Below are 11,938 nucleotides of genomic sequence, written 5' to 3' on the forward strand. Positions count from 1 at the left end.
TCAAATGACTGTATCACTAGCTCATCAACACTGAGGTTTTGAATGGCAAATTTGCTTGTGGCAGGTGAGCTCAACTCTAATCTTAATTGACTTGGATTGTCAGTTTTCTTCCAATGATCGGTGGTTCTCTCTGGGCTCTCTGGCTTCCTCCACCAATAAATACTGACTGCCACAAAACTTTGAATAGAGCGTTGCACATCAATCAATCAATGTATACCTGCATACAATGTAAGTTTGAATGTTAGTGGCTCATAAGCCGTATCATGTTTCATAATTTCTCCTTTTGTTACATTTCTAATGAAATACAGTAGTGCAGGGGAGATTGACACATTGACAAAAATATTTTTTTAATTTATTTTATTTACAAAAAAGTATGTACACATATGCAATATGATTGTCTTTCTATTGTTGCTATTGATATTTTATATATATTAAATTTGCTATTTTATACTGGATATTTCATTATATATATTCTAGCCACTCTACAATTTCATAGGTCATTGAGCCATGTTTCAGTCCTCGTTTGCCATTGCCGCTAAAAATAGACTAGGAACATTGTAGATTTACAGCGCAAATTGAGACCTAGTTAAACAAATTATTCACCTGAGTATATCTAACTGTGTTAACATGTATGCTCTAAAGATAGTCTTTTGAGTATATGAATTATGAATATATCAAACAATCAGATTTTATTTTATAAATTTTCAACATTTCCCATGCAATGTCTCTTACAACTGGAGGTGTCCACTAAAAATTTGCTTTTGAAAATATGAAGCGTTAATGTATCAAACAATCAGAATCTTAATGTTTTTAAAGATTCTGGTGGATTGTTATGTTCATCCATTTTTCGTCCATATCGTTTACGTCTGGCGTTTGGTGTTTTTGGTTTTGGTGAATTGGGTGGCATAGGAATAAATTGTGTCTTGATATTCGCTCCAGAGCGGATTTTTATCATTTGCCAATTTGAAGAAAGATTTTGTGTTGGATAACATTGGTTACCGTTCGTTATGCAATCTGGAATAAGTTTTTTAACAAATGATTTCATTGTTGCTTTCAATGTACCACCATTTTGTCCTGCATCTTGATAATCATCTAGTGTACTACCTGAGCTCGAGCTCTGATTGTTATCTACTGTATTACTTTGAATGACTGCAATATGCTGGTCGTGCAGTTTCTTGAACAATTCTATCCTTTCGATGTCACTCACATTTTCGATGACAGGAAACAGATCTTTTTCTTGCACATGATAAAACCCTTTTAGTTCGTTATCATCCAGCATGAGAAAGATATCTTCAGTGGGATATTTATCATCCACTGCAATATCCAGCATATAATGAGTTTGGTCTGGTTCTAAGTAGCTGGCAGATTTTTCTCTTAAGGTTTGCTTTCTGACATTCCTATTTGGTTTTCTTGTGGAATTTAAAATTTTAATTGAATCTGTTGTCTCAAAAAGCTGCTGTTGTGCTGATTTAGGCATTTTATTGGAATCCATTCTCTCATCAGTTTGCTTTTGAGTTGATTGAGACACTGTCTTTAATGCTGTTGAATCATCAGTCTGCTGTTCTGTTGATTTAGACATTTTATTGAGAGCTGTTGTCTCATCAGTTTTCTGTTGTGTTGATTTAAAAAATTTATTTGAAGGTATTGTGTCATCAGCCTGCTGTTGTGTTGATTTAGACATTTCATTGATAGCTGTTGTCTCATTAGTTTTCTGTTGTGTTGATTTAGAAAATTTATTTGAAGGTGTTGTGTCATCAGCCTGCTGTTGTGTTGATTTAGACATTTCATTGATAGCTGTTGTCTCATCAGTTTTCTGTTGTGTTGATTTAGAAAATTTATATGAAGGTGTTGTGTCATCAGCCTGCTGTTGTGTTGATTTAGACATTTCATTGATAGCTGTTGTCTCATCAGTTTTCTGTTGTGTTGATTTAGAAAATTTATTTGAAGGTGTTGTGTCATCAGCCTGCTGTTGTGTTGATTTAGACATTTCATTGATAGCTGTTGTCTCATCAGTCTGTTCTTGTGCTGATTGAGACATCTTATTGACAGCTGTCGTATCATCAGTCTGCTCTGGTGCTGATTGAGACATCTTATTGGATGCTGTTGTTTTATCGGCCTGCTGTGGAGCTGATAAAGGCATTGATTTCACAACTTTACTGTTATCTTTCTTTACATTCCTTATCTCTTTTACGATTAATGTCTCTCTAAAATTTTGTGGCCAAGTACGACTTTGATCTGGTGCTGCGTAGCTGTCTGGTTTTTCTATTTCTGTTTGCTTTTTGACATTACTTTTTTGTGTTGATGTGGTACAGTATTTTTCAGTAACGATTTTGCTTACTTTGTCACTTTTGCTTTTAGGTATATAGCATTTTTTACCAGATGATTTATTTAGCCTGGAAAATCGGTACTTTCTCTCAGAGATGAAGCAATCTTTTCCAGATGCCTTTTGCAGCCTGAAAGTTGGAAACTTATTTTCCCAATCTTCCCTTTTTGAAGCTAATTCGGAGTTCACATCAAAAGTTCCACCGTTTTCTGTTGTCTCGGCAATTTTCTGTGGATTGGATATAGACGTTGATTGCGTTGGAATAACTTTACTTTTCTCTTCCTTTTCATTCCTGACCTTATTTTCAATATATGTCTCTTTTATATTTTGTGGCAATGTATGAATTTGAGTTGTTTCTGGGTATCTGTTTGTTTTTTCTTTGTCTGTTTGCTTTCCTTCATACTTGTTTTGCGTTCGTTTGGTGCAGTATCTTTCATAACCCATTTTTCTTACTTTATCACTTTTGCTTTTAGGGATATAGCATTTATTACCAGATGAAATGTGCAGCCTAGAAAATCGGTACTTTCTATCACTTGCATAGTCATTTTTACGAGATGCCTTTTGTAGCTTAAAAGTTTGATACTTAGTTTTCCATCTTACCGTTTTAGAGACTAATTCTGGGGTCATATCTAAAACTTTATTGGGAGCTTTTTTCTCAGCTGGTTGCTGTGGTGCTGGTTTAGACATTGATTCTGTTGGCATACCTTTACTTTTATCTTTGCTTCCATCCCTGATCTTGTTTACAATTAATGTCTTTTTGATGTTTTGTGGCAAGTTCTGTAATGGTGGAAGCAGTTTTGGAGTATCATGGCGATTAGGATAGAGATGTTCTTGCATGCATGTTTGCTCTTTATAAGGTAACAATGGTGGAAGTTTAAGAGTAGTGTCAGAGGGTTCTTTCGCGTATATTATCTTCGTGTTTGGTAACAATGGTTGGAGCTTTAAAGTCTCTGAGTACGAGTCTTCCACGTATTTTATATTCTTGTTTGGTAGGAGTAGTGGTGGTTTTACTGGAGTAGACGGCGACTTTTCCTCGTATTTCATTTGCTTGTTAGCTAGCAATTGTGTCAGTTTTACTGCGACAGGAATTATCGATTTCTTTACATGAATTTGGAGATCGTTCCTTTGTGTCTCCTCCTTTCTAGCACAATTTTCAGTCTCCTTGCTTTCTAAAGATAGTTCAAACATATTATACTCAACTTCAAATTCATGATTCAGAAAACTAAGTTCCGATTCGGACCTGCGCAATGTGCAGCAAGAGTCAACACACTCGCCGGTAATGCACTTGTCTGATTCTAGTATATTTTCATGAATTGGTGTCATAACATTTGTTCTACCAGTTCTCCCAAAATATAGTTTGGTGTCATCAATAATGACAGTGTTGGCTTCGATCATTTGTCCTATATACTTGTTTGTGCTACCATTTGGTGAAATCAGAAGTTCCTCGTTGAACAGTTGGTAATGTTCGTGCTTTACGTCAAGAATGAATTGTGGAAAAGGATTTGGAATTCTTGAGCGGTTGCTCTTTTCAGTTGTTTTGTAAACATTTTTCAGGGTTTTCTGTTTATCAAGAAAAAACTGTTTCTGTTTCCTTAAGTAATCAAGCCTATCTTTCATGGAGATTTGTAGATTTTGCATACATCGTTTCATAACATGTCTGTCAGCCTCTATAAAATCGATCCATTGCTCTATTTCTTGCCTGAGCCTATTCTCGGACAGTTTGCTTGGTTGCATATTCTGTAGTTTGTTGGAGGTTGTTTGGATTGCTTCCTCTTTTTCTTGAACTAAGCACTTCCAGTTGGCAAGCAATCTGAAACAGTGTTTTATTTTGCTCTTAGTGTAATTTATAGCGATTCGCTACATAAAATCGCGCTTCTAAAACATGATACTAGTACATTGTCATTTTTTTCACATAAAGAAGTTGTATAGAACTGGACTCTTATCACAACATCAGCAAGTAGTGGCTACATTTACTAACCCATTAAAACATAAAGTATGGTCATTCCTAGTTTATGATTCTGAAGTGGTGACAATACGAATACGAATGCAAAACTATTATTTATTTTTTTAGAGGATATTATTAAACCTAATATGTTGCCCTGTGTAACACAATGACTTCCAGTCGAATTACAATGTAGTATACCATTATTATCATGCATTTCTCTTATTTCTCATACTACTGTTAAGATATTGGACATTTTACCATTATGAACTCGATGGCATTGTGTTCGTTTGTCTGATTTTTTGTCTGTTTCGTGTTGAAAGTATGTATCCGTGTCTCTACCTTAAGTTTTTGTAAATTTCATTTAGTTTGAAGTTTTATATCCGGTTTGGGAGAGTTTTTTTTTTTGTCGATAATATACCATTGTCGTGAGGATGTGGTAATCCTGTATAATTTGCTGTACTTTATGATTTTGGGACTTTTTTTTACAAAGAACATTAAAGGAGTAGGTTCAGTAAGACCCCTTTTTGGCCCAAAAATATAGCAGTTTTACAAATTTGTGAAAATGGAATCTTTTAGCTATTTACTGGAGAGTAGAATGTTTCTGCTACATAAATATGGGCTGCTTTTGACAATACAATGCACATATATAGGGTACTGGCATCGTTAAGTCATGCTAAATTACTGAAATCTTTACAATTTTGGCGTTTTAGATAAATTTTCGACGGTTTCGGTCTTAAATGAAAGTGGCCGCATACGTGTTCATTCATAATACTGAAATGTAAGTTGTATTTGATGATAATATATAACATATATAAAGGTTGAGGATGAACACGGATGCGGCCTCTTTCATTTTTGACAAAAACTATCTGAAATGTGACGATTTTTGGCATATTTGATAAATTTTTCATACTTAAGCTGGAATCGGAGCGTTTTTAATGACTAAATCAGTTAAAATATTTCACATAAACTAATTGAATCAATTGAAATAGACACTTAAGTGTTTAAAAAGTGTCCAAAATCTTTCGTTATATGAACCCGAAATTTGAGGCCAAAATCGGCCCTTACCGGACCTACTCCTTTGATATTGTCTTATATTCCATATTTGTATAAAGGTAAACAAGACTTACTCGTTCCCTGTCCTGTCTACGTATTCCACTGTATCATACTCTATCTCGAATTTCTGGCTTCTTGGTCCGACTACAAAATAAACAAAGCTTTGTAATAGTTTATGATGTGATTCACATTTATTTAGACAATCCACCTATTACAATCAGTCTGATCTATTGACCCCATTTAATTTTGTTCAATTTTGCAATTTGTATAAATGAGTTGGGAATATATGTTAATTGGATGATGACAAACGCCAATACAAATAAAAAGAAGAAAGAAAAGACAAATTGAATTCAATATACCGGTTAAAAAAAATTCTGTACAATGTCGAGCTCCGAGTTAAAAAAAAGTTGTTCACAAATAAATATACACAACTGCCATCAACACTTTACCGAAAGGAGACAATATGAAGTATGATAACTGAGCATTATCTATGGCTATAGGTAGACATATGACAGGCATACCAGTGGTAGATCGAAATGAGGGGTCGGTGGTTCCGGGGGTTGGAACCATCCTTTTTTTATACGATCAATGCATTTGAATTGAGGTATATTGTTGAAAACAGATTCCATGAAGTAAAACACTGTGCCATAAAACAGCATTTCCCAAAGTGCTTAATGTTACTGAATGCAAGTAGGTCAGGAGCGGATTTATCGATTTATGAAAGTGGAGTCCAACCAAATGTCACTATTCAAAGGCATTGGTCGTCAAACAACAGGGGGTTCCAAAAGAGATGATATCAGATTCACAATTGTGAACTTTCCATTTCCATGCAGCAACATTCCAGCAGCGCTTGCATACGGATTATATAAATCCAAATTGATACGATATAAATATGGATCAAAAGACGGAAAATTGAAGAAAAAAGAAAATAATAATAATACAGAAGAAAAAAAAAATTAAAAAAATAATAAATAAATAAATGAATATTTAGAAAACAGAAACACAAAAAAAAATAAAAAAAATACAAAATTAAAAAAAAACGAAAAATAAAAAGGACAAAAAAAGGGGGAATAATTTTACAAAGATGATGATGTGTGTGTGATCATGGTTTGCTATCTAGACAATTTGAAATATTTCCGAACTTTTAATAAACTCGAAGACATTTTTGAAAATGGTTGGGTTTTGCTCTAGAGAAAGAAGACAACTACCCCAGGTTAGTAGTTCTATGTTAATTTTACAATCATTTGGAAGCCAGCGCAGACTTTCAAACATTTTATTTTGTATGTCTGAATATAATATAGATTTAAAAAAGAAATGATAGGAATCTTCACGATTACAACAAAGCGGCAAGAAAGGTCAGAAATAATATTGACCCTATATAGATCATAGTTTAAGGATGATGCAAAACATCGAAGTTGGGTGAGAATTATATTCAATTTTCGATTTCCAAATTCATATTGCTTCCGTACAAATATATTACTCTGAGGATAACGGTTTTTTAGTTTAGTTTTAAATTTATTAATTGATTCTACATCACGAGTTGAATCATCAAGATTATTCCAAAGATGTATGGTTGATGGAATAAAAGAATCATTAGGTACTGCTAGTCTGCAGAATGGAATAATGATGTCATTTCCATTGCGTAGAGGATAGACCGTCACACTTTGTATTTTTTGGGGAATTAGATTTGACAAATATTCTGGAACATTATTATTTTGAATATTATAAAACATTTGAATTTTTCTTCTCTCTCTTCTTTCAGCTAATGTTTCCCATCCAAGTTCTTCATAAATTACCATTAAGCTTGTGAATATAGGTAACCCCGTAACTATCCTAGCAGCTTGGAGCTGTAATTGCTCCAGTTTATTGACATAACCTACCGGGCCCAATATTATTCCAAACCTCACTTGCATACTCAAATAAAGGTCTTATAAAAACTAAATAGAGTTTTTTTTAATTTTTCTAAATGTAACCCCTAAATGTTTATCAATATTTGTAATAGGTATATTTTTATCATTGAATATAAAGTTCATTTCTGGGGTTTTAATATTAGAAAATAACATAATTTCTGTTTTATCTGGATTAAAAGACATTTAAAAGGAAATCACCAATTCATCAACATTCCAACTGACTCCATTTTCAGAAAACGAAATCTGTAACAAACATAAACTTTTAGCCACCGCTTTACAAGCAGACCCAAATACAATGAAAGTCCCAACTATGTATTGGCTTCCGAAGCTACACAAAACCCCTTACAAATATAGATTTATTTCGTCTTCAAGCCATTGTTCAACTACTAAATTGTCTATTCTTCTTACCAGCACACTTGGTACAATTAAAAACCTGATAATAAATTGTTCAAATAAGGCCTTCGAAAATAGTGGAATAAATTACTTTTGGAGTGTCAAGAACTCGTTGGAAGTACTTGATAAATTGCATGCTTATATTGGTGATTTTGAATCTGTTCAAAGTTTTGATTTTTCTACCCTGTATACCACATTGCCTCACATTCTCATTAAGAAAAAATTCACACACCTAATTAAATGGGCATTCAAAAAATCAGAATGTGAATATATATGTTCAAACTCTTTTAGGTCATTTTTTAGTAGCAATAAACAAAAAAACTATGTTAATTGGACATGCTTTGATACTATATATGCCCTTGAATTTTTACTAGATAACATTTTTGTTCGCTTTGGGGATTCCGTATATCGTCAGAATCGGAATTCCAATGGGGACTAACTGTGCACCACTTATTGCGGACCTGTTTTTGTATTGTTATGAGTTACAATTTATGACAAAAATAAGCAAAGACCCATCGAAACAACATCTGATAAACAAATTTAATAATACTTTTAGATATTTGGATGATGTTTTGGCTCTCAATAATGACGACTTCAGTATGTATATTAATGAAATTTATCCTGTTGAACTTACTTTAAATAAAGCTAATACTAACAATGACCACTGCCCTTTTCTCGATCTTGATATCTATATCACTAATGGAAAGCTGAATACTAAAATTTATGATAAAAGGGATGATTTTTCATTTCCTATCGTTAATTATCCGTTTTTAGATGGTGACGTTCCCTTGTCACCATCTTACGGTGCTTATATATCTCAACTTGTACGATTCGCTCGTGTATGTAACAATGTTTTAGATTTTAACGAGAGAAATTTATGTATTACTGAAAAATTATTACACCAGGGTTTTCGATATCACAAACTAGTCAAAACATTTACTAAATTTTATCATCGGTATAAAGACATCATTCGTAAATATAGCTCAACATGCAGACTTCTAATACGTTCAGGTATTTCACATCCGATTTTTTATGGAAATATTCTTTATAAAGCACAAAGGTGTCAGTATTCACCTCAGAAACTTACAAAACCTTTGAATAGACTTATTAAGAAGGGATATAATTACGATACTGTTGTCAAATCATTAAAGATTGCATATTTTGGCGTTAATATTGAGTCACTGATAAGGTCTTTGCATCGGAACTAAACACATTTATTCTAAAAACAGTTGTTGGCATGACACGGGTTATGTTCTTCTCATATATGTTATGATGGTATGATACTAAACCCCTAACGGGAAGGATTGTGCCTGATGTTCATATGATGAAATCATAATCTTTCAGTCAGTTTAATTGAAGTCTGGAGCTGGCATGTCATTTAACTGCTAGTAGTCTGTTGTTATTTATGTATTATTGTCATTTTGTTTATTTTCTTTGGTTACATCTTCTGACATCAGACTCGGACTTCTCTTAAACTGAATTTTAATGTGCGTATTGTTATGCGTTTACTTTTCTACATTGGTTAGAGGTATAGGGGGAGGGTTGAGATCTCACAAACATGTTTAACCCCGCCGCATTTTTGCGCCTGTACCAAGTCAGGAGCCTCTGGCCTTTGTAAGTCTTGTATTATTTTAATTTTAGTTTCTTGTGTACAATTTGGAAATTAGTATGGCGTTCATTATCACTGGAATAGTATATATTTGTTATGGGGCCAGCTGAAGGACGCCTCCGGATGCGGGAATTTCTCGCTACATTGAAGACCTGTTGGTGACCTTCTGCTGTTGTTTTTTATTTGGTCGGGTTGTTGTCTCTTTGACACATTCCCCATTCCATTCTTAATTTTATTAACCATTTTTGTTGTGTGTTATTATTTGTCTGTGTCTTTTTTCTTTTTTAGCAATAGTGTTGTCAGTCGATCTACGAGTTTGACTGTCCCTCTGGTATCTTTCGCCCCTCTTTTCCAGCCCCTCTCCCCTTTCCCTCCGTTTTGGATCCGCCACTACAGGTTATAGGATTGGGGATGAAATCGTGCTGTTCTATGATTGCATACTTGCCGCTTTATTTCGGTATCGATTTTACACATCAACGTTAATATATGATATGTTTATGAGTATTTCAAATCATATTGATGAAGATAACGCTAAGTCTTATAACAGCACGGAGCTATACATGTTAAAATAATTCGAAGACGATATTTATAATTTATATGTACGAAACATGCTTTCGTTTTATTGTGCACCTTTATTGTTTAGTAATATTCCTGATTGAAGATATTCCTGATTGAAGTGAGAAAGTGAGATAATATATTGATCAATATTTGCATGTCACTTCGGAGCAGAAACATGTGATTATGATCCTTAAATTTTTTCAAATACAAACTTTTTTGGGGGAAAAAGGGGGGGGGAGGGGGTGGTGGTGGAGAAGTAGGCCACTGTTCAAACCAAATTGATTATATTTTGAATAGTAACTGAATACTGAAATGCATGGAGCAGAATCTGAACTACACCGGACGTCTTGTAAAGCCGCTCCGTCGATCATACATTACCTGATTTCGAAGTCTATTTATCAAAGTCTCGAAAAGTACCATTCCCCAGATAAACAGTTGCTATGAAATGTAAAATTTGTTAACGTTATTGGGAAACTCAGATTTAAACTACTCCGAAATCAAAATACATAAAAAAAGCATCGGAATTCCATTCTAATCAAGCTTTCCCTATTTATTTTCTCAAACGAACCAAGACAGTATTCAATAAAAACTAATGGTTCCCCGGGTGATCTAACAAATCGAAGAAAGAATAAGTGGCTCCTTAAACTTACGTCTGTCTGTTGTCTTCTTGTGCACAGCCTGCTTTGTAGGTGCCATATTTTCGACTCTATCACTACAAGAGACAAAAAATAAGTTTTTTTTCATATTTGCTCAGCTAAAAAAAGTAAGGAACCACTATTTGAATAAGACCGTATAAAAGGAGGATATTTTGTTTGGCGGGGGTATTATGCCATGTTTTAATTTGGGGTCAAAAGAGACTGTTTGCTAGACAATTACGGAGATAACCTTCCTCGTGGACCAATATTTTACGATTTTTTTTATAAGACTATTTTGCTTAAAGGCCATTATATTTATTATGTTTTGAATAAATTACTGTTTTATTATTAAGTCAATAAATTGTTTTCTTTGAATACAGTTTTAAATAACCGACAATTTATTTTATTTTTTTCCCCGTCAAATCTTTAAAAAAAAATGTCTCATCATATATGTAGACCCAATAGTAGTGGCAGTTGTTTTGTACTATTCTTATTATATCATCTTGCTATCTAAATTTGTCACTTTGCTTATAAGTTTTTGATGAAAGTTTAATGTGCTGTTTTTTGTTGTTGTTATGGTTTTTTTTTTAATTTGGAATCCTTATGTGGCTATAATTTATTTCATGGTCAAAGAAATTAGATGTTTTTAAATCAGCTATCCTTGTCAGGCTGCATATGATTCTTTTTACACAAATTGTAATGGTAATAAAGAAACGCGGTCAAACATGAAACATTTCGAACATTAAGTATAATTATATATTTCTTTACATATGATACATTATGAATATTTACATAAACTAATGTTAAATATGCTTACCGATCTTTCTTCATTCTTTCTTTCATAATTTTTAGTATACACTGATTGAAATAATTCAATATATGTTTTCTTCTTTTATAATCACTGCTTACTGCGACAGATGAAACTGTGTAGTGAGGAATAGGAGGTGCCGTCACTTTGACAACGTTTCTTCGATCATGACGTTACGCTACCGCGACCTTTACAATGCATGCGCTGAAAATCTTTTAATTGCAACGCACGCATTAGGTTTTACATGTGTCAAGTTAGTATTGTTATATATATTTTTTTTGTAGTACTGCAAAAGATTTCATCTGCGGAAAATTCACCTATCGGTTATATGCAGAAGATACTCAAATCAGGCGCGGATTTAGACATTCATAAAAGAGGGAATTCATCCCCTAGACTCCCCCTTTTTTTTTATCCGCCAATGAAAATTTACACTCGAAAATCATAAGTCGATTATAACAGACAATACCATGAACAAAAATAAATATATATTAAAAATAAAAACAAAAGTTAGCAAACCTTACAAATAATTCCAAGGAGCAGCCCGAATTCCACAAAAACCAAATTGATGCCGTGGTATTACAATTTTTAATGATTCCGAAATTTTACAAATACACAAAATTATTTTGTTTTGATTTGATTTCTTTTAGGTCCACAGTGCTTTGGTTTGATTTAAAACTTATACCCCTTAAGTTATTGATTAGAAC

General features: G+C 33.4%; 1 protein-coding gene across 2 annotated transcripts; it reads right to left on the reverse strand.

The window, feature by feature from the left end:
* Positions 1 to 355: 355 nt before the first annotated feature.
* LOC143085646 (uncharacterized) lies at positions 356 to 11,357 on the reverse strand. Of its 2 annotated transcripts, XM_076262129.1 has the most exons (4): positions 11,244 to 11,357; positions 10,442 to 10,503; positions 5,396 to 5,465; positions 356 to 4,133 (listed from the first exon to the last, which is right to left on the reverse strand). In XM_076262129.1, exons 1-4 carry the CDS (start codon positions 11,267 to 11,269, stop codon positions 794 to 796), a joined length of 3,498 nt encoding a protein of 1,165 aa, XP_076118244.1. In that variant the 5' UTR covers positions 11,270 to 11,357; the 3' UTR covers positions 356 to 793. The 2 variants fall into 2 exon arrangements, with proteins under 2 accessions (XP_076118244.1, XP_076118252.1); XM_076262137.1 differs by lacking the exon at positions 10,442 to 10,503.
* Positions 11,358 to 11,938: the final 581 nt, after the last annotated feature.

This window comes from Mytilus galloprovincialis, chromosome 1 (genome assembly GCF_965363235.1).
Source record: "Mytilus galloprovincialis chromosome 1, xbMytGall1.hap1.1, whole genome shotgun sequence".
Lineage (NCBI taxonomy): Eukaryota > Metazoa > Mollusca > Bivalvia > Mytilida > Mytilidae > Mytilus > Mytilus galloprovincialis.

Excerpts from the sequence above, each read along its gene's own strand:
- LOC143085646 (XM_076262129.1), bottom strand. The coding sequence starts at position 11,269 with ATGAAAGAAAGAATGAAGAAAGATCG. Across the intron at positions 5,466-10,441 it reads CAAGAAGACAACAGACAGAC|TCGGACCAAGAAGCCAGAAA; the intron begins GTAAGTTTAAGG and ends TTTATTTTGTAG. Across the intron at positions 4,134-5,395 it reads GTAGACAGGACAGGGAACGA|ATTGCTTGCCAACTGGAAGT; the intron begins GTAAGTCTTGTT and ends ACACTGTTTCAG.